Below are 23,811 nucleotides of genomic sequence, written 5' to 3' on the forward strand. Positions count from 1 at the left end.
TAAACGAGGTTAAAAGGTCTTTATTAGGTTCTGATGAAAATATAGTATAATGAATCTAATTAGAGAAACCAAAATGATACTCCATAATTCCGTTCATAATATGCCACATTAGAACCCTTTTTTAAGGTATTTTTAATCACCAATGGTATTTTTTGAATATTTTTAAGTCAAAAACAACACAGAAGAAATAAAACGATTTTCTTTTTGCTAAATATTTATTCTATATCCAATAGTGAAATTCCTCGTAGCTCCTTGGAAACTCCTGAGCCTGCCCGACACGCTCCTGGCCGTTCCCCTGTACACAATTCTGTGCGGGAGGTTAGAGGGAAGGGAACTGTGAGGGATTTCCCATTCGAATGATGCTGTGCTTGTGCCTAGTATTGTTGACTCGCGTTTCCATTTGAATCTATGGGAAATTGTATAGAATTAATTAAGAAATATTCACAAATATTATGAAAACTACAATTTCAATAACTCTTATTACTACTTTTTCAATTGTATAAGATACGTTCCATTCTTTCTATTATTATGTACTTCTATGAGTTAGGCCGCGTTTCCACCTGCAAGAAAACTTCCGCGAGAAATGTCCGACAGTCTGTCTGACAGCAACTTGCAAGTCTACTTGCAAGTGGAAACGCGGAATTAGACTTGCAAGTTGCTGTCGGACAGACTGTCGGACATTTCTCGCGGAAGTTTTCTTTCAGATGGACAGGCGGCCTTATATTATAACTGCAATTTTTCTTTTTGCCTGTCACGCTCAAATGACACAGTACCGATTTGGGCAAAATTTGCCATAAAAATTTGTAGTTGAATACCATTTTGCCATAAAAACAGAGTCAAACACACCTTCTGTATAAAATTTACTACTATTAATAATTGGTTGAAATGATAGGCCAGTTTTTCCTAGTTATCAATTACAGAATAAACTAACTTAGTATTCCAAACAGCATCAGATACCACCATCACCCAGTGGCCAAGCTCGAGTCGTTCGACCGCCGCGTGACTCGATTCTTGGAGCAAGTCGTTCCGAGGGTTTGCTGCTACCTATATGTATACATATTTTTTTTAGATATATACTTTTTTCAGTGGTGTTATGCTTTTTTAAAAATATAGTAACTATGTACATATAGTTATGTGAATTGGATTTTATGAATTGATTTTTTTTAATGTCCAAAAAATATAAATTAAAAAATCGTAAAAAAAATGTTATTATTTCATAGCAATTCTTTCTGCTTTTTCTCATTAATTGTCCAAATTTCCAATTGGTTCAAAGGTTTAAGAGTTAGTGTTATTTAAATTAAATAAGACGACTAACGATTAAGGCGTAATTTTAAATCTTAGATTGTTTGAAATAAAGAAAAAATCTGATACGTTTTCGACATCAAGCTAAAAAATATTTTAATCATTGAAAAATAGAAACAAAAATGCATGACCTGCCCAAAAATAAAAAAAACTCACAAAACTAGCACTAACAATGTCCCCAGGGCCCACTGTCCCCGGGGGCTGTTCGAGAACATCTCCGAAGTTTGTCCCAAACGGGGCCGTATCCATGACAACGGGTAAAATGAGAGAGATCGTGTTGTCCCGGGAGTCTAGCGGTTCTGGCCCCGGGGGTAAGTTCCCACCCTGGGAAAGAGTAATTAATAAATAATGATATAATTATGGTTTTAATTAGTATTTGATACAATACTTATAATAAAATGAAAAATCTAAATTATTTTAATGACATATAATATTACTTGATCAAAAATATAAGTAATTTTCATGGAAATTTAAAATATATTGTTCGATTTGTTCGTTTTCTCATTACAACCACATAAATAATTTTGTTACAAATAAGCTTTGACACTAGATGGCATTTTAACAAAAAAAGGTAGTTTTTTTATTTTCACAATAACACAAGAAAAACCAAACATTCTTCTACTCTAGACTTCTGAATTAAAATTATAATACCATCTTGTAAGTTGTAACATATACCTTTTAAATACACATAAAATTCAAATTAATAAAATAAAAAAATACCTCAATAGCAACGGCAGTGAACTCTCTAAACTTGTTGAGGAATATGTCCAGAGTGTTGGGCCCGTATATCACGGACGCTGCTTCATACCTTTGGATCTGAAAAATAAGTGTTTCTCTTTTTGCCTTTTTTTTTTAAAAAAGAGTGTGTGTACTTATGTACCCGAGTTACAATTTTCATACCACCTAGAACTAACTTCATGCTGTTAAATTTAGGTGTCGGTGTGCGCGCGCATCGTAAAAATTCACTCTCATCATTTTTCTCCATCGCGCCAAAAGAAGTATAACTTCAAAAATATGAATAATTAGTTTTTTAATAATAATATTGAGAAATAGTACTTAACTATGCTTCTAATTAATAGCTAAAAAAAGGAATGGTTCTCCTATTTTTAATTAATGTTTTAAGTTTCTATAACATTTTGACCCAGATAAAGACACATGAGCCATCATTTGATTTATAATTTTAGAGCTATCTTTAAAATTTTTATTATTTTTCTGATAAAACTCTTTACAATACTATGAACGAATGTTATAAAATTTATACTCCCTAATATCTAAAAATAATTAAATAAGTAAATCCTGTATTTACCTGATACTCCTCAAAAGTGGTAACATAATGTATGTACTCATTAGTCAATCCCCCCACCACCACTCTCCCCCCATATCCTCTATCCTCCATCACAGATCCCACCACCTCCTTTATCCTCCTCCCGGCCATAGTGGTGGGCTCCCCGGGAACTCCCGCAATGGCAAAATTACCCAGCATTATGAGGGAGATGGATATTGTGTGGGGGTGCCAGGGGATTGGGAAGTTTGCCTTGAATAAATTATTTAAAATTTGGAGAAATATCGAGAAATGTATGAAATTGAGGATATTGAATAGATTTGAATAGAAGGTTTAAATAGAATTGAGTCAATTCGATAATTATGTTTTAAAAGAGAAAAAGAATCAAGATACTGAAAGAGCAGTGAGAAATATGAATACCCTATGTACTCCAAAAAAAATATCAAAGAACGTTATAGTGTACAATTGATGTATTTTAAATTGAAATTGCAAAGAGATTAAATGATTCCAAAAATTACTTATATAATCCAATAAAGAAATATGTATGAAATAGTTAATGTTTTGTTATAAGCACTCTTACCCTCCCAGTAGCAAGTAGAATAGGTTTTGGCGCGTGACATTCCACGTCTTCTGCAGTTGGTTTTGCTACTATACCACTTAAGAGGTCTAGTAGTGGATTGCTGTTTACTGTGCCCTGAAAAAAATTTACTTTATATTTTCTTTATTTGTCTTTTATCTTAATCCAATATCTAAATCTTTTTTCGTCTTTATTTTTAGCGAATATTACCTAAGTATATACCGTTTTTTCTTTATCGTTACAACTTTAAACATATACCTAACCAGTGTTATATTATGAAAAGAAATAATTCCCTAAACTACCCTAAGTTACCTGTGTGATGTTGAGTAAGTTGGCGCCATCTATTGTGCCTGAAGCGAAACTATATCCCAAGCTAGGAACACAGCCTTTTACAGGGTTGCTCTGAAAATATTGTTTCGTTTAGATAACTTATGCGCTCAAGGGATGATTCCTAAATTTTTAAATATCCAGCAAACATATAAATATAGGTACATTTACGAAAAAATGTAGCTATATAGAATTTATTTTTTTCTTAGTCAATTCTTCTACTCGGAAAACTAAAATAAGGGTTTTCACCACTTTGATTTTAGTGAAACAAATGATGAATAACTTTAATTTCGTAATTAGTTACAACTAAACATTCCTTACCACTTTATACCCACCGTATTAAAAGTGCGTGACACAGGGTCATATTTAGGTACAGTTTCTTCAGACATTTCCACAAATTGATGCACTACGGCCAGTTCTCCATCTAACTCTTGCGCTTCTGAATTTAGTACTTCCTAGAAATAAGATAATTACTTTTTTTTCTATATTGCTTATGCAGATAGTTTTTAGAATTTACATATTTTGTTTTGGCATATTGACAGAGAGGTGTTAAAATTTATTAATAAGAGTATTCGAGATACCAAATGCTATCGTCCATCATTTTCTGAAGCAATAAAGTGCCGTGGAAGAATCGATTGATCTGGATATATGAATTTAATAAGTTGGATATGATCACTGCCACTATGTTCCAGGTGCCACTCTGTGTTACTCAACATGCCCCCAATCCATCAAAAACTTACCATAGCAGCCTGGAACACCCTAGATCCAATAATCTCAGTGCTCTCAAACATATCTTCCCCAGGGCTAATAAAAACGCACCAGTCTCCCGCATCACAGAGCAAGAACTGATTGCCACACTTTGCTATTGAACAAGTCAATATGTTCCAGTTCTAAACTCACCATAGCAGCCTGGAACACTCTTGTTCCTATAATCTTAGTGCTCTCAATCATATCCTCCCCAGGGCCCATGGAAAAGCACAATTCTCCTGCATCACATAACAGGAATTGGTTATCACACTCCTTGCCACTGAACTCGCAGCGAGCACCACGCGTGTTTGGGGACACGTCACCGAGACTGGCTGAGAAGAAACCAGCTACTACAGCTGGCTAGAAAGATAACAATACTTGAAGCGTTAAAATTAAAAAAAAATGGGTGCGTGTACTAGTGTACCCACGTAACTAAGAAGTGAAACTTCTTTATGACCTTATTTTTCAAAAAATAATTTACTATATGCAACTTTACAGAAATACGTCGAATCACGCGTGGTAGGGATAAGAAAAAAATGGCGCATAACGAAAAAATTTTACACTACATTTTTTTCCAACCCCGATAAAGAAGTTTCATTCAAAAAGAGCGTGTGTACCAAGCACACGTGTCAGAAGTGAAACTACTTTGGGAAAATTCAAAGATACCAAAATCGTCGCCTTACTCTATGACGTGACGGTATTGCCAAGACTCGACCTTGTAATTTTACTTCCAACGCGCCTAAATTAGTTTTACTTAAATAATTTTAAAAAAATGTAGAAGAAAGATGTTGAAAAAAATATTTTTTATGTCTTTATTATGATGATTTGGGTTGGTTCAGTATTTAAGAATTTCCGCGAAAATGTTTTATTAAAAATGCCTCAGATAGAAAGCTTAGGTCATCTGTTTTGCCATAGATTTTTTTCTGTATAAACTTATAAGTTATTGTAGAAATCAAGAAGTTTTAATTTACCAAATTGAGAAGAAAAAATTACCCATTTAACAAAAGTATAAATAGATAGACAGTAGATTAATTTACATTTTGATAACATTTCATACAAACCTTGCCAACAGCTATTCCCGGGTTCAATTCCGCCTCCATCCTCATAGCGGCATACCCAAGGTTATCAGATGAGACCAGTTTATTGGTCATATTCATGCTGGTTGTGTGTACTGCGAACCAGTTCATCACCCCATGTAGGGTACCATCAGGTTTTACTATACGCACTTGGGTTAGCTCGTTGTCTGTGTTTGTGTCGTATCTGGGAGTTTGGAGGGAAATTATTGATGGCTTTGGCTTAGTTAATTATCAAATTAAAGGATGATATGGGATTTTGAATATTTAAATTATGAAAATTACTTGAGTTAGGTCCTTGTCTTTGTTTGTGTTGTATCTGGGAGTTTTAGTTGCAGTTTATGAATTTTAATTTAAAAGAAATAAAACAACATAGGTAGTCTTTGACAAGTTACGAAGAAAGATGCAATAAATTTTAATGCAGCCCATTGCTTAGTCTGAATATGAAAAAATGGGGATAAGAAAGTCCATAGAGATAAGGATAACTAATAAAACAAATAAATTACAGCAAATTAACCGGTTTACACTAACACAAATACACGTACATAACAATTACCAAAGAACTCACCTACTCCTTTCCTCTTCCGGGTTATACATGTACGAATAGGGCGATCTGTTCATGTGTGCGTGCCACACACGCGTACTCGCGACGTATAGACGCGCTGGAGTCATGTTCTCGTGTGCGCGGATTATACTCTGTTGAATGTACGTGTGTGAGAACCGAAATTGCTGGACCGATTTTGGTGAAACTATTTTTTGTTTAAATGTTGAAAATTAAGGCAACGCTTTATCATGAGATTAATGTTGATAGAAAAAACTTTTCCGACAATACAAAACATAAGTATAGGTTAGAAAAGTAATATTTTTGTTTGGTAAAAGAAACGTTGTGTGAATTCAAACAAACATTACAATTCTCGTATCAATTGTTTAAAGATCTTTTAAGAATTACAATACTACACATAATAATAATTACTTACCCGCGTAATACCATCCACATAGGCATCATAGCTCTCTCTAGAAAAACCCAGTATAGAAATATCCAGAATAAAGTCCACAAGATGGCCGCCCGGCGCGCTGTGTGTGTGCGTTCCCGTGATTATCACATTTTGTAGACTGTACATGTTACCGTATAAATTTTGTAGATTCTTTACTACCTAAAAATATAGGTAATAGGTAAGTAATGTAATTTCATTGTAAGAAAATATTATTTGAAGATGATTGTAATTGGATAAGTAGGTAGTTAGTTAGTGTGATGTATGAAATTTACTACAAAAAAAATTAACTATAGGAGGTAACTCAGCTTAAGCCATTATTATATTTTATCTAATTATTTATTTATTTTTAGAATCTAACTATTATTCCTAAATACATAAACTACAATATTTTGAGGACAAACATTAGAAGTTTAATAATATCAGAGAAGAATAACGATGATGATGATGACAGTTGTGATATTGGTGATGGTGATTATAACGAAGATTTCTTCATCTTTACCTCTCGCCGAACAGCGATGCCAACAGCCTGTACTTCAGCAGTCACTAACACCACCCTAGTGTTCCCTTTCAGGAATATAAACGCTCGAGAGAACTGCCTAGTGTGTAAACCAGCCCCAGTTTGGTCTAGATCGGCGTAGCCCATCTAAAATTTACAAAGGAATGGATAAACTGTAGAATTTCATTTGTTACCTAGTAAATATTTAATAATCGGTGGTAACTATAAAATGATAAAAAAAAACAAGAAGCGGATATTCTTGCAAAAATCGATCAGAGAAAAAGATATTATGGCGCATTTTAGGTACTCTCAAAATGACGAGGATCACTTTTAGCATAACAGATGAACATGCAAATTGAGAATTCTAGGCTTAGCTTTTCGTCCGTCGATTTAAAACTGGACTTATCATCATCTTAATATCCCAATCTCAATATGTAATTAAATTATCTGATTTCAATTTGATTCGTTATGCGATTAGCCATTTATACGTCAGTAATTACATATTTAAATATTGTACCGGAATAAACTGGAAAAGTTCACATTGAATGATATCAACTAAACACTTTTTAAGGGTTAAACTAGGGTTATAAACTTTCCTAGCATGTGCTGAATTAGAACCTTTTTGACGGCTTTATAACTATAATGTATTCGACAAATGAATCTTTATGTTTCTTTTTTACATATAATTTGTTTAAAGACAAAAAAAGTGCTGCTTCTTGCTCCATAGTGTCAGATGATCCGATTAAAACGCACTGTGTGATCACTGTAGAGACTAAATTCTATCTACGCCCTTATGAGTTTTTATCTTTCCCTTCAACGAACCACGTGCCCGTGGCACGCTTTTGAAGAGATTTAGTGCTCAAGCACTAATATAATTACTACTTAATTAGTGAACTGATAAATAATATAACGCAATTATCCCCCATAATGGTGATAAGGAAATTCTCTCCATATCAGCTTTTACCAAATAAATTAATCTAAATCATTATCTTTCTAATAACATTAAAAATAATAACAAATAGCTAGTTAATCAAGATACAACAATATGACCCAGTTGTAAAAAAAATATGGTAAAGTCGGTAACATGACATTCTAGGAACACTTGAACCGTCAGAACATGGTTTTACCCATGTTTTACCTTTTATCACCGGTTTGGAAAACAGTCTCTACAGAAAAGAGACGGTAAGAGCCTATAGTTGCTCTTTCGTCGCCCAATTTAACCCACAACGCGGTACTTATTATATTGGCAATCCAATTGAATATCACATTTCTTATAGAACCTATAAGTCTCGTTAGAGAGATAAATACCCCTAGGTACTCTAAAACTGGAAGACCTCTTTTTCGATGTCTGATTTAATTACTTGTCCTCAATAAGCAGATATATTAGGAAAAAAATAGTATTTCATGGCTCTTATAAACTGATAAACATACAGATATTAATAAAGTATCAATAATATTTCGATTCCATTTACTATAAGAAATGATGTAGGACGCGATCGCTACTGTACGTACTGTACGTCGTACGTAGCGGAGAATTCTGAGAACTTTTAACATTTATATTTAACGATTCAGTTATCAAAATACTTACAAAATTAATCTCCACACATGGTCCTGTCATGTCCGCAATACCAACTCCCACGTGGAATAAATCTGGGTCGTTTTCGCTGGTAGAGGGTCGAATGGTCGTTGGGTTTGTGGTAGTGGTACCTTCAGTGGTTCCATCGTTTATTATGAGGATGATCACAGCCGTCATACCACCCACCACCCCCAGGGCTAGAGCTACCATCACCACCTTTCCGAGTAGTGGTATCGCCATGGTGCCTAGGAAATGGTTTTGAATAAATTGATAAAATGGGTTAAGTAAATTAAAAAAAATACACTTTAATTCAATCACGTATGTACTTACTTACTTTATAAATAAATCACTGTATCCAATATATTTTTATAACGAACTATTTTTTTTAAATAAACAAATTTATTAATTAATTTTTGCTCCAAAACACATTCCTAAAATCACAGCGATAAAAATGTTTACACGTACGAGCATATACAAATAAAAATGTGAATCTACTTCGTTAAATCAAAGACATACCACTTATTAAACGTATTATACACATTAATATAGAACTAATCACGTTGTATGTTTGTCATCTCATTTTTGAGTCGAACAAAAGTTGTTATTTCTTACGAAAAACTAGAATTAAAAAGCGCGCGCTTTTTCCACTGCTTTTTTTTTAAGAGTAGGCACGGATTTCATCAGCCAGTAACCTTCTTTTACGACCTCTTTGCTCGTTACGAAATAATACTCGCCAAATAATTCGGTATTTTTTATTTATTAGCTTATCGATATGTGTCGATATTATTAAATTATTCCTCGTGCTGGATATACCCGCGTGAAAATATACGTTAATAATAGTTTTTTAATAGCTTTTATTATTCTTGAATCTGTATCAAACAATTTTATCAAAATATAATCAATCAGTGTTTGATATTAGTGAAATTATCTGCAATCTTAATTACATACATGTAACTTGTTATTAATCCATTAAACATTCATAATATGTCGATAGGTGAGTAAACATACCCTATAAATGCCCGATTATCTTATACCCGAATTAATTTTAAACAATTATTATGAAACTACTTATCTCTTTAATACCTACCTAATGTAATCCATAGCGTAATCCAAACTAAATAATTTATTTTTTAGCCTTAAATTATCAGCTCTTATTAAACTACAATGTCTGCGTTTACAGTGTTAAACAACTCTACCGAAACTTAAACATATTCAGTAGGTCTGTGGCAATGACGTTCTAGGTAGAAAAGTATAGATGCACTTTGAAATGTGGCTAATTGACTTTTTTCAATTGACTTCAATTAAAAAGTGTATTTTTCGCTCACTACCAATCTGATAGCTGAATCATACTATCTCTTGTATGTCTAATCGTATACTTATAATTATATTTCTAATTCCATGGGCTTTTAATAAAAAAAGGAACCACAAAGTTTAATGAAATAATTTATTCGTACTAAAGTAACACGGCAAAGAAATACAGCTATGTATAAATATATTAACAATTAATGTAAGTATAGTGTACATAAGCTCTCCAATACAGGGTGTCCCACTATCGGTATACTAAGCGCGAAGGGTAGTAGTTTTGCATACACTGATCACGTAAAAAATACTTAAACAAAAAAATTACGACAAAAATTTTTTGCAATGATGTGTACACAGAGTTTTAAGAATTCATCTATTTGAAAAAAAATGCGTCAGGAATTTTATAAGTATTTTTTACGTACTCAGCGTATGCAAAACTATAACCTCCTTTGAGCTTAGTATACCAACGGTGGAACACCCTGTATAGGAAGTGCGATCACAATAATAAAATTATTTAAATAACATTACGAATAGAGAAAATGTTTATGGCATTGCTATCGTCTTGCTTACTCAAGGGGAGTAATGACTTAGTACTTCCCATATTATTTAATATTTTACGTATAATTGAAAGTTACAGACATTAAATTTTTAATTATTTTATGAATTAAAAGTTGGCTTCTTAAAGTTAAAATTGTTCAGGACTAACACAATATATAACTTGATCACAAAAGGAAATGGCGACATTACATTTTAAAACATTATTATTTATTACGTTTTATAAAGCCAATTTGACTTTCTCTTTGGCCAACGTTATTAAAGCTATCTTAAAAAAGTTACAATGAAGCCCAAAAGATTTTACAAATTATCATATTATAAAATGTGTACAAAATTCTTACCTTCAACCTTCACTTATACTAATTTTCTTATAATTAAACATCACATAGTTTAATAATAAGTATATTACATACGTATATACGAATTATCTAATAAAAGGAATAAAGTTAAATTACCATCAAGCCAAGGATTTTACAAATAAGATAAAATTACTTCTATTATAAACAACACTGGTGAAAATTTGTATTTTATAAAATACTTAGAGAATATAATTCTACTTATATAATTAATGACTAACATCATGGCCAAAATACCTCAATGTATGTAAAACAAAGCAGTACTTCTTATATCCGTAAGTTTCGATTTTCTCTCCATGCCTCATTTAAATAAAAATATGACAATAAAATCGTAATTTTTTGTATAAAAATAGTTGTTCTTTTTTATTCCAGATTATTACGTTATTCACCCCTTTAATTATATTGCCGCGGCCCTGAAACTAACTGAAAGACCCTTCCAAATTCCAAACAAACGAACCTATCAATGCTATCTCACTCACAATATATTTCCATCTCTGTTACACACTTATTTTTGCATTGCAATATTAGAATTAGGAACCCTTTTTTATTATGTAACCGCAAAAGAGTTTGAGAATCCATGGTAAGGGTAAATACCCCCAAGAATGTACTTATAGTTGCCATAGTGATGTATACGGTAGGTCCCAGGGGGGGTGCCTTCGGGAATTTCCCATTCTATTAGGGCTTCGCTGGTGCCTAGAACTTTAGAGTTGCGTATCCATGTGAATCTGAAATTCATAATTTTTTACATTAGAAAGTCATATAAGATAAAAATTACGTATAACTATTATCACTGACTGATACACAATACAATTCGCAAAAATCAATCAAATAATCGGTAATCATATTTTTATTTCAGTTACCTTGTAACTATGTATTTGTACTATTTTCTAAAATTTAATCTAACTTTATAGAACATTCGAGAACATTCCATAACGTTCTAGAACATTCGAGAACATTCCAGAACGTTCTAGAACATTCTCGCAACGTACTTAGTCTCCCAATCAGCGTCCGTTGCTATGACGACCCACGCGTCGTCTTCCTCCGACTGCAGCCGCTCGATGCTGGCGTACCAGCGCCCGTGGCGGATGCTGTTACGGGGGTGTCCGGATACCTGGGAATAAGGGTTGATGAATTGCCTTTAGGTTTATTATGGGTGTATGTTATCCAAGACCAAAATGTCTTGTAATCCATACTAATATTATAAAATACATAAAGACATTTTAAGTTTGAAAAATCAGATGTTTTGCGCGAAGTGACAGTAGTACCCACCTCAACGCTTCGCTTATGAGGCGTGCAATAATGTAACTCTGTCTGTCTGTCTGTTACTCAATCACGCCTAAAATAATGAACCAATTAGCATGAAATTTGGTATGGAGATATTTTGATACCCGAGAAAGGACATAGGCTACTTTTTACCCCGGGACATAGGATAGGTTTTATCCCAGAAATCCCACGGGAACGGAAACTATGCGGGTTTTTCTTTGAAAAAAAATGGCGGAAAGCTAGTAATAAATAAATAAATAAAATATGTTTCATTCTAACTAAATTATTTAATTGATAAAAGGGCATAGGAATGAGTAGGATAGTAGATTTTTATAAATATATTTGCAAACCGATAAATGCAATTTAACTCTCAACTACAATTATTATTATACTTTATTTTAAATATTCATCTATCAGGTTGCTAATATAGTTTCGGACTTTTTGTGTGATTTAGAAGAGTTGTTTGACGAATTTCCCTCATTTTTTGTGACATGGTACATTTTTCGTAACTTTTTTTGGGACTTAAGAGGTTTTTGACAAAGTTTTCGCGGTTTTTCTCAATATTTCTTCTATGACATGGCAGTTTTTTATAAAATTCCCGTGTTTTTTCTCATTTTTAACCGACTTCAATTAAAAGGAGGAGGTTGTCAATTCGGCCGGTATGTTTTTTTTTATGTATGTACACCGATTACTCCGAGATTTCTGAACCGATTTACGTGATTATTTTTTTGTTCGATGCGGGATGGTGTCGAATTGGTCCCTTAAAAATTTTATTCGGATAGGCCCAGTAGTTTTTATTTTATGAGCATTTTTGTCTGTATTTGTAAATGTTGCAAGTGCAAGTTTGAAGTCGGTTGTTTTTAACGCAGTTACCACGCTATTGCATAGCTTCTATCGCGGGCCTTGAGCGCGGGGACCGAATCCAGACATTGCGTAACGAAAAACCTCACGCTCCCCACTCCGACGGGCGGAGGTGTGGCTTGAAGGCATAGCATGCAATAGCTTTACCGCGGCAGCCCCGAGTGGCACGCGTATTTTCACATACAAAGCTCGCGCTGGCCACGTCCCGCCAGCTGTACGCGTGGTGCGGCTGCTGCACGCAGTCGCCGAACTCCTTGCCCCACGGCGCCGCGTCCCACAGCACGGGCGGGACCAGTGTGATCAGCTGGTTGCTGAAGTCGGGCGGTTCTGGCCCGCTGGGGACACTTTCACCCTGGAAAAATGATAAAAAATCCATACTAATATTATAAATGCGAACTGTCTGTCTGTCTGTTACTCAATCACGCCTTAACTACTGAACCAATTTGCATGAAATTTGGTATAGAGATATTTTGATACCCGAGAAAGGACATAGGCTACTTTTTACCCCGGGAAATAGGATAGGTTTTATCCCGGAAATCCCACGGGAACGGGAACTATACGGGTTTTTCTTTGAATGCGCGGGCGAAGCTGCGGGTAGAAAGCTAGTATTTAATAAGTGTTTTAGTACCCAATTTTTTTTCACAACATTGCAGCGAAAACACATAGTGTTCAATGAAGGTAATGCAAGTAATTCGTTTTAATAAAAAAATCGTGGACGTAAAAACTTATTTCATTTGGAACACATAATTGACATAATACTGGAACTTTTCTACTAAAAGATTAAATTTTTTTAGTCCTGTTTTAAATCATTATATTTACTGCATGTAATTTAATGTCCCTGGTTATATAATAGTATGTATATAGGGTAGAAGAATTGTAAAGAAACTTACTTTAACAAGTGCATTAGTAAGCTCGACATATTTGTTCAGATAGATGTCCAAGGTGTGCGGGCCGAAGATTGTAGATGCGGCCTCATAGCGTTGCGCCTGATTATAATAAGTCAAATTATAACTTTCGAATATTGTACAGCAAACTTCAATAATAAAATTGCATGTAACGTACTACAAAAATAAAAATAAATAAAAAAACTTCAAAATAACATTCACATACCGGACACAAAATTTCCTTAATATTTTTTGTTACATTTATATTTTATTGGAATTGTTAAGAATATAGAAACAAGAAAGAGTTTATACTTATTAATTTTATTGCTTATTTGTGCGTTTTCATCAATAATATATTTATTACATTATACCTACTAAAATTACTAATATTAAAACTCCTTACCTGATATTCTTCCGGCGTGGCGATATAATCAGAATATATATTGGACAGTCCAGCCAGAATAACTTTCTTCGCGCCAGAAGCCTGTTGCACAACATGACGTAATCGTCTCCCAGACATAGTTGTGAATTCGCCTGGAACTGCGGCAAGGAATAGCCCTCCGATACGGGCCACTGAACATGACACTATGTGGGGCTGCCATTCGTATGGGAATTTCATCTGGAAATAATATGTTATCATATATTATATTACCTAATACCTATGCATAGTACATACAGTCTCATAAATCATCGCTCACGACGCGTTGTAACAAAAAGACCACATAACAAGAGATAATCGACACATAACTGGCGATGGCTGACATGCAACTCCACCACGACACGTTTTTTCAATAAAAATAACCACGAAGCATTTTATATTACAATTAATTTGTGATAACTTGATAGACAGGCTTTCGTTACTTGTTAAAAAAATATATTTTTAGGTCGGTAACTAGGTAGATTTTAATGTAAAAAACAAAAATGGATTATTAGCGAGGAGCGAAGCGACGAGTGTGTTATGTTGACGTACGCACGAGTCAACTTTTTATATGAAATTAAAATTTCAAGTTAAATAGCCTGTTGGTAAAAAGTATGAAACGGATTTCGATGTAAGTATAATATAATTGTATCCGTGCGAAGACGTGGCGGGTCGCTAAATACGTAAAACTAATCTTCATCTGGCCCGTAACACGGCTCGTGCACTGTATCCGCTGCGAAGCTGTAGCCCATGCTGGTATACAACGGGATACCGGTGTATATAGCACTCACCCGTCCCGTGGCCAGCAGTATCGGCTTGGGCGCATGGCAGGCCACGTCGGCGGGCGTGGGCTGCGCCAGGAAGTCGCGCACGGCGTTCCACAGCGCGTTGGGCGACGTGGTGCCCTGCCGGAAGTCGAACGCGCCCGGCCCGTCCGTCGTGCCCGCTGCGAAGCTGTAGCCCATGGCCGGCACGCAGCCGGACACGTTCGCACTCTGGGATAAAAAACACAATCATCATCATCAGCCCATACACGCTCCACTATGAGACGGCCATAACCCACCACGCTGGCCAAGTGCGTTTTGGCGGATAAAAAAAAAATGTTGTGTGGTTTTATGAAACCACGGTAAAAGTGAAACTTTTTTTCACACAATAGACATTTAACTAAAAATTATCGTATTTGTACGATAATTATCGTACGTATCGTGCGTCACGCGACATGCGCCACACAGACCAAAAAGTTTGAAACTATGTAATAAAAGTTTCACTTTAAAACGCAATAAAATTTATTTCACACACACGTAGAAAACAATACGGAAGAAAAGAAAAGAAATAAAATTTACCATGTTAAATAGACGGCATTTTTCCTTATAAGCTATCTCTGCCAGGCAACTTAGTCGAACAGACAAAATAGTGCGTACGATAATGTTTTGAAGCAAATACAGAAACGAAAACATATATTAAAATGGTGTTTAAATGTTAAGGAATTAATGCCAATCGTTCTGAAATATTAAGTTAGATTTACCGATTTTAAAAGTGCTTTTGGGAGAAACTTTAACATGATTCACTATCCTTAAAAAAGGGAAAGAAATAACACAAGGCGAGATTGGCATATAAACAACATCTAGCAGCGAAAATGCTTGCATTCAATACAATTTCTAAATTTTTCTTTACACATTTGATAAAAGAAATGCTATATTTACCGTATCAAATGTTTGAGTGACAGGATCATACGGCGCTACCTCTTCTTTGGGCATGTCTACAAACTGGTGCACCACACCCACGGGTCCTGTGAGGTCGATTCCTGGTTGATTTAGTACTTTCTGGAAAAGGGTAGTTTTTTTAGTTTCAAACTTAAAAATGAGATGTTATTAGTAGCTAAAGTGTCACTAGTAATTAAAGTAATATATATGTATTTGCCAGCAATCTGTTACATGTAAATGAGGCTTGGTAATCTTATAAATCAGTCAGATCAGTCATCGATCGTGGCCTAGAATAACATGGATGTACATAATATTTCGATGCAACATAATATCCACAAAATTCTCATATTTAAAATATGAACTAGTTAGGTACTTTATTCATAGTAAAAAAAACAAATAATCAAAACAATATATATAAAGCTTACCATAGCAGTCTGGAACATCTTAGTGGCAATAATCTTGGTGCTCTCGAACATATCTCTCCCAGGGCCAGACGCAAAGCATCTCTCTTTAGACCCTTTACACAATAATGACTCCTGATCACAAACATTGCCAGAGAATTCACAGCGAGGTCCTCTTGTATTGGGAGACACGTCACCGAGGTTTGTGGACGCAAATGCGCATATAATACGACCCTGGAATGTTAATTGATAAATTAAAAAAGTAGGTACCTTAAGTACCTATTTATTGCCCGAAACAATTAAACAAAAGAGTCGTCGGGGTTGGTAGAAGTGTGGTAGAAGTGAATTTGTATGTAATAAATGAAAGAAACAAAGGACCCCAAGTGCCCAAGTTGCCCAAGTGACTATGGCACTTGGTATCGCAATCAAACTTATTGTGTCAAGATGAAATATAGCTCAATTTGAAGCTTGATGTTAGTACTTTTAGAAACGATTAAAGTTTTTATGTAAATAAGCCGCAGTTCACGACAATAAAAATAAAACAATACCTAGTTTTATTCATCGCTTCAAAAAAATACTTTATCGAGTTTAAACTAACGATCAACGTTAAGTTTTACATTTATTACATAGGTAATATTTTAATTTACAAGATAAATGTGAAAAGTAAATCGTAATAAACATTATTTCAAAATAAATAACGTCGAACAATGCGTCGAAGCGGTCGAACACATTCATTCAACTATGACATATGACGCAGGACGCTTGCAAGAGAGATAGATATATGTGTCAAAACAAAAACTTTTACTTTTTTCATTTATTCGGTATAATTACGACTTAATAGTGATAAATATGATCATTATAAATACAAATAGGAATTAACAATATCACGAACACGTGACACAACTAGTATTTTAGCGATACCATACGTGGTCATACATGTTTCAAAAGAATAACTTTTACTATTATTTCAATTTATCCGGTATAATTAAGACCTAATATTGATACATATGACCATTATAAATACAAATAGGAATTAACAATATCACGAATACGTGGCACAACTAAAATTTTACCGATACCACCCGTGGTCATTCTCCTTTCTTAATTTATAAATTTTTTAAGGCGGGATTCGAACCCACGTCTTTCGCCATTCCGGGGCGATGCCTTGACTTCTATCTTTAATAATTTTTATTTATAAAGCATTTGAATACTACAAAACTAAATATCATATTCAGTTTCTTAACTCACTAAAATGCAAAATTTTAATTAACTTTGAATCATCAACTACTTATTAATTATAACAACATTAACTTAAAACTAGTCCAACTATTCAATTTAGCCATTAGCCATAAACATGTATACATACAGAGTATTTCGAATCGAGTTAGTAATTAAAATTTGACACAAATGTTAACGATAAAGATTAACTTAAAATTAGTCCAACTATTAATAATTATAGTAATAATGTAAAGTTTTAAACGAGTTTGTTATTAAAATTGATAAGATTTGTTCCGATAACCTATAAGCCCAGAAATAATAATATATTTATACATAGATATATTAGGTATACCTATGCTCAAAATTCCAATCAGACTGGACATATACATATAATGCTATCCTACTAATATTATAAATGCGAAAGTTTGTGAGGATGGATGTGTGTGTGTGTATGTTTGTTACTCTTTCACGCAAATACTACTGAACCGATTATAATGAAATTTAGCACACATATAGAGGGTAACTTGGAATAACACAATATAGGATAGGTTTTAACGGGGACTATGCAGGTTTTTCTAGTTAGTATAATATAATTAATATGTTAAACACAGTATTGTATTATATGTGATCATACCTTTCCAGGCAGAGTATCATTGCCATTAAGTGCCTTCTCCATTAGAATGGACGCATATCCAACATTATCAGACGAGATCAGTCGATTGGTATTGTTCATGCTGGTTGGGTGTACTGCAAACCAGTTGATCACACCTAGTATTTGGTTGTCTGGTGTTATGAAACGGACTTGGGATAAGGTTTTGTCTACGTCGTATTCATATCTGAAAGAAAAATGTATTCATTTAATTTGTACCAAAATACAAAGGGTTCAAAAAAATAGATGGGGTTTAAAACATGATAGTGTAGAACACTGTGGGATAGAATAAATAATTATACATAGTTAGGTTCCTCATTCAAGTAAATTTTTTATATTATTTATACAAAACGGTGTGAATACAGGATCTATTGATAACAAATTATGTTTCAAGATTTAAAAAAAATTCTTTATTTTTTGTAGTCAACATTCTACTTTTAACTTCAAAACGAATACCAGGAAGACAAAAAGAAATCTTGCAACAATAAAGTTCTATTAAAACCATCTTTATATAGGTTTGCCAGTATTTATTTGCACAATTTTGGAGAAGTAAAGAACAAATTAAATCATACTAAAAGAAAACATACTTAGCCCTTTCCTCTGGAGGGTTCCGTAGATAGGAAGTAGGTGATCTGTTTATATTGGCGCCCAGTAATTCTGCCTCTCCATACTCCATCCGCGCTGGTGTTAGCTTGTTGTGGGCTATTATTATACTCTGAAATTGTATTATAACAATAAGTTTCTTACATTGCAGTGCGGGAGATATAAATATTTATTAAATTTAGCACATTTTAATTTAATTACTCTGAGAACTTTTTTATACTTATACCCATTTCCAAGCCTCAACTTGTGATTATAATATTTTTCAGTAAGTTTTAAGTAGTGATTACTCCTTTCTATCCGATTCACTACATTTCTCTATCCCTATGTCCCTTTGTATGCTTAAATCTTAAAAACTACGCAACGGATTTTGATGCGGTTTTTTTTTTAATAGATAGAGTTATTCAAGAGGAAGGTTTTAGTATATAATTTATTAGGTTTTAGACAAAGCGGGCGAAGCCGCGGGCGGTAAGCTAGTATAATAATATTTTAAAATAAAAATAGTCAGAGGACTAATAAATCAAAGAGCAAATAATTTTTATAACCATGAAGTATCACGTTCACTATACCTTCAAAATTCCAGTAATATAAGCAACATAGGTCTCCTTAACAAAACCAAGGATGGGTAGATCAAAGAGAAAGTCCAATAAGAACCCTCCAGGGGTTGAGTGCGTGTGAGTTCCGCTTATAATCACGTTCTGTTCTGAGTAAATGTCACCGTAACGCTTTTGAAGACGTTTTAACACCTGGAAAATAAAAAGGATTTTAGAAATAAATGTATTTACAAACAAGCCGCTCAAATTAATATCTATAACAAAACTTTATATATTGTAGTTATATTAGCAAACATAATAATATGTGAACAGTGAAAAAAATCCATTCAGAAGTTCTGGCGGGAAAGCGAAACAAATCCCTACTATATATATTAATATTATAAATGCGAAAGTAACTCTGTCTGTCTGTCTGTTACGCTTTCCCGCTTAAACCTCTTAACCGATTTTGATGAAATGGTAGAGACAATCTTTAGACCCTGAGAAAGAACATAGGCTACCTTTTATTGCGAAATATGTACCACGGGCGAAGCCGCTAGTAGGTAGGTACATAAGTGAAGTTTTCATTCATAACTTGTATGAATGAATGGCATCCGAGACATACTTTACCGTAAACAATACAGTGTCAATAAAATGTGACCTAGTTAAAATGGAAAACTGATGAAAGTCAGTGGAATAGGAACATAGAATTTCTACAGCCGGCATTTTTACATGCTTTTTGTCAGATAGTTATATTATATACACATGTATATTACATATCTGCAACAGGTGTTAAATAAAAAAAAATATGTTTGCACTAAAACAGACGTACGCTACCCATTTTTTCTTGTTTGTTTTTTCTCTTATAATATGTTTTGAGTCTTGACACGACGCGAGTGGCGCGGAAGTGAATCAATCGGAAATTTCAAAAAATAAACAATTAATTCATACCTCACTCCGAACCCCATGGCCCATCATAGCAGCATCCACGGACACGAACACGAAGCGATGTCCACTCGTTTCGTCCTCAAAGACGAAAGCCCGGGCGAACTGCCGCAAATGTATCCCATGGCCGACTTGCTCGAAGTTCGCGTAACCCATCTGAGATTTATAACAATTGAGTATCGTTAACATTTAACTTGACACTTTTTGTACTTGGAATGAAAAATTAAAATGTAAAATACACAACAGTGTGTTGTAAAATCGATATTGCGATGAAGAAAGTTCTGTTACATATTACATACCTACCTATTAGAAAATTAAACAAGAACGAACAAAAGTGTACTTAAATTATTATAGGTACCTACGCGTAAAGCTAGGACCAAGTTATATCTATTCACGTCATACTTCATCATACAACCACATAGTTATGTTAACACTGTCAATATAATTTAAAAACACCAAGTCGCAATTATTTTTATGTACTTACTTAAAACATTAGCAAATAAAAAACAGAAAGTTTGGTTATTTACTTTAAAATATGTATATTTACAATATCGCCAAGTAGATAATTTTATACCTAAACCCAATTTTCCATACAGTATACTTACCATCGACTATCGATTAACTATCTTAAGTAGGTACTACTTTGAATTGAATTGTTTTTTTATCATAATTTTTGGGATTTCAGTTCAGTTGCTTATTAGTTTATCCCATACAAACTTATTTCCTCTGTACAATATTAGTATGGATGTCGTGGTCATATCGTAGATTTGATCATTTCATGATATGAGTGGCCATTTCACGAAATGGTCGCATATCGTGAAATGGCCAATTTAGTTTGGCCACATCATGATGTGGTTTGGGCAGATCAATGATAAGAAATCGTTTCACGATATGGCCAATTAACGCACGGTTTTTTCATGAAATGATCAAAATTATTTGATCATATCGTAAAATAGTTACATTAATCGTTGGTAGAGGCGCTGCAAGCTCTGTGTTTATGTGATAAGATGGCGGCCGCTGGCGAAAATTAAATTATTCGCAGTTAAAAACTTCATAATTCGTTTAATAACAATATTATGAAGAAAGTCATAGCAAAGAATTTACGACGAAGAGGTACGAGTACTATGGAAAATGTGGATATCTTATATGTATTTAAGAAAAAATGCGACTTAAATAAAATAATTTAAGAAACTACTACTAACTATATTATTATAATTGTTTGTTTTTTAAAAAGCGATCCGCTTCTGGCACTCGCCGGCCGCTGAAGCGGCACGCTCGCTTTGCTCGCTCGGCTCGTGCGTTGTTTATCAAAGTCTAACCTAACCTAACCTAACTGTTTTCTATTGCAAAAACGATTCGCTTCTGGCATTCGCCGGCCGCTGCCGCGGCACTAACTTACATGACATTAAACAAGTTTTTAGAATATAGTTATTCTGAAATTTTTTAATATTTTATGGACTCTTTATATTTTATACGATCTGGCCAAACGTGGATGACCAAATCGTGAAACGTTGACGATTTAACGATCTGATCAAACTATGTTGGCCATTTCACGATATGCGACCATTTCGTGAAATGGCCACTGATATCATGAAATGATCAAATCTACGATATGACCACGACATGGACATACCAGAGAACCTTGTATTAGTGAATGTAATTAACGAATATTTGCACTCAAATTAGCAGTAAACTTCTGGTCATGGTAATCACACGCTATAATGCGGTGACCAAGGACATTGTAATTAAATACCAGTATGCTAGTAGAATATATAAAACCGAAAGTTTGTTTTGTGAATGAAGGACTTAGGAATATTGTAATGAATTGACTTAGAACTACCTACTACTTCTATTAGATTTAAGTTTGCATTTTAAAAAAAGCAAAAATAATGTGAAATATCATTGAATTTTCGTACCCAGTGTTTTACACAAAAATCATATTTTTATTCAATAAATCGTGCACAAAATATCCATCAATTAAAATGTCAAATATGCCCAGTAGGTACATACGCAAGACGATAGCATAAAAAATGACTGCATCCAGTAGGCAATTTTTTTTTGTGTATGTATGAAAATACCCATGTGAAACTATTTAATAAAATATATAATAAAAACGAACGTAATTATTTAATATTTACAAAATTAATTTCAGCCGGTGGTCCTGTGACGTCAGCGATGCCGACGCCCACACGCAACGCGTTGCACGCACACACGGACGCCAACAACGCTATGATATACATCTGAAATTTGAAATTGGAATCATAAAATAAACATAATCACTATAATTAATAATTATATTGGTATAAAACAAAGTCGCTTTCTCTGTCCCTATGTCCCTTATTGTATGCTTAAATCTTTATAACTATGTAACGGATTTTGATGTGCTTAGTCTATAATTTATTAGGTCAGACCATGCGGGCGAAGCCGCGGGCGGTAAGCTAGTTATTAATATATTAAAAAGCGCAATTTATCAAGTTTCCAAATGTAAAAAAAGTTCTTAAAAATACTCGCGTAAATATGGGCGCATAATATTTTTGTGTAGATATTGCACGCCTCATATGCGAAGCGTTGAGGTGGGTACTACCACAGAATACATAATAGTAGCTAAACGCTACAGAACGGACACTCTCCGCCTCCCGCCAAAATTAAACACTTACCTCACCCCGCACGATCAGACATGTTATGACTTATGGTACCCATTTCCCCGCAAGGACGATACCAACGACGTCTTTAGACGAAACGCAACGCCCAACATTTTATTTTTTTACTCCTAAACCAGATCAAATTTAAAAAATCTAGCTCGGTACTTTGCTAGTATATTACTTGTAGTATTTTTGGTATTACTTTTCATTATTTTGCATTCGGTAAATTAGGAGAACTTTTGATTACCGCCAAAAGTGGCCACTTTTGGCGGTAATCAAAAGTTCTCTAGAATAATTAACAGTTAGAATAGTGAAAAGTAATACTACAAGTAATATACTAGCAAAGTACCGAGCTAGATTTTTTAAATTTGATCTGGTTAAGGAGTAAAAAAATAAAATGTTCGGTGGCGCTAGTTTCGGTGGTGTAGTCGCAATTTTATTATTTTGGATTTGTGATTATCGTTTTTCGTAGAAAATGGTTAGATATTGTGCTGTTTACGGATGTATTTCATCAGAAAAACGCGAATTTTTTTTTACGCTAGTCACAAATGTGCCAACCATAAAGAGTTTACACACACATTTGCAGTCTCTACAGTGTGACTGTCAAAAATATAATTTTGTATGGAGTGTCCGGGGTGTGGTACTACTGTCACTTCGCGCAAAACATCTGATTTTTCAAACTTAAAATGTCTTCATGTATCATACATTGCACTTGTAAGATAATACATACAGACACATATTAAGAAAAAACACTATTTTTAACATTCATGATATTTTTGATGTCATTTTTGTTATAAAACAGTTTAAAAAAGTTCTGTCTTGGACGTCCGTGTGTCTGTAACTATGTGCGGAGGATTTTCTTGTTAACACGATAGCGACCGAAATACTTTACTAATCGAGTCTTTTTTTTTCTCTTACGCTTGAGTATGCTCAGGAATAGAACCCTTTCATTTTTCAGGGTCTGATTCGATGTGGTTTAATTGTTATTAAATAAACAAAAAAAAATATCGACTGTTCTCCATAATTTTAGTATATCTATATATATTCTTTATTTATTTTTTTATTTTTTTATATTTATAGTGTACTCAAAATTCACCATTATAAACTCG

The 23,811-nt window shown here is 34.0% G+C and overlaps 2 protein-coding genes across 3 annotated transcripts in view; both read right to left on the reverse strand.

Annotated features, from left to right (window-relative positions):
- Positions 1-207: 207 nt before the first annotated feature.
- On the reverse strand, positions 208-8,695 carry LOC123693632 (neutral ceramidase-like). Its single transcript, XM_045638818.1, has 14 exons — positions 8,388-8,695; positions 6,803-6,946; positions 6,286-6,462; positions 5,877-6,004; positions 5,297-5,495; positions 4,389-4,595; positions 3,824-3,943; positions 3,474-3,563; positions 3,165-3,278; positions 2,609-2,836; positions 2,023-2,118; positions 1,459-1,626; positions 932-1,044; positions 208-406 (listed from the first exon to the last, which is right to left on the reverse strand). Exons 1-14 carry the CDS (start codon positions 8,613-8,615, stop codon positions 208-210), a joined length of 2,211 nt encoding a protein of 736 aa, XP_045494774.1. The 5' UTR covers positions 8,616-8,695.
- Positions 8,696-10,860: 2,165 nt separating this feature from the next.
- Positions 10,861-23,811, reverse strand: part of LOC123693661 (neutral ceramidase-like) — a 43,586-nt gene continuing 30,635 nt past the window's right edge. For both annotated transcript variants that reach the window (XM_045638848.1, XM_045638847.1), the window contains exons 2-14: positions 22,199-22,300; positions 20,067-20,216; positions 19,155-19,331; positions 18,573-18,700; positions 17,971-18,172; positions 16,143-16,352; positions 15,718-15,837; positions 14,806-15,009; positions 14,000-14,215; positions 13,603-13,698; positions 12,897-13,064; positions 11,578-11,699; positions 10,861-11,313 (exon numbers count right to left, since the gene is read on the reverse strand). In XM_045638848.1, the coding sequence (XP_045494804.1) occupies positions 11,136-11,313; positions 11,578-11,699; positions 12,897-13,064; positions 13,603-13,698; positions 14,000-14,215; positions 14,806-15,009; positions 15,718-15,837; positions 16,143-16,352; positions 17,971-18,172; positions 18,573-18,700; positions 19,155-19,331; positions 20,067-20,216; positions 22,199-22,300 (2,073 nt within the window). In that variant the 3' untranslated portion in view covers positions 10,861-11,135. The remainder of the gene's footprint in view (positions 11,314-11,577; positions 11,700-12,896; positions 13,065-13,602; positions 13,699-13,999; positions 14,216-14,805; positions 15,010-15,717; positions 15,838-16,142; positions 16,353-17,970; positions 18,173-18,572; positions 18,701-19,154; positions 19,332-20,066; positions 20,217-22,198; positions 22,301-23,811) is intronic.

This window comes from Colias croceus, chromosome 8, assembly GCF_905220415.1.
Source record: "Colias croceus chromosome 8, ilColCroc2.1".
NCBI classification, from domain to species: Eukaryota; Metazoa; Arthropoda; class Insecta; order Lepidoptera; family Pieridae; genus Colias; species Colias croceus.

What these genes read in the sequence shown, in the direction of transcription:
- LOC123693632 (XM_045638818.1), bottom strand. Translation starts at nt 8,615, where the DNA reads ATGGCGATACCACTACTCGGAAAGGTGGTGATGGTAGCTCTAGCCCTG. An exon ending in ACTTACTCAACATCACACAG is followed by an intron (nt 3,279 to 3,473) that starts GTAACTTAGGGT and finishes AATTTTTTTCAG; the next exon opens with GGCACAGTAAACAGCAATCC. An exon ending in TTCTACTTGCTACTGGGAGG is followed by an intron (nt 2,837 to 3,164) that starts GTAAGAGTGCTT and finishes AATTTATTCAAG; the next exon opens with GCAAACTTCCCAATCCCCTG.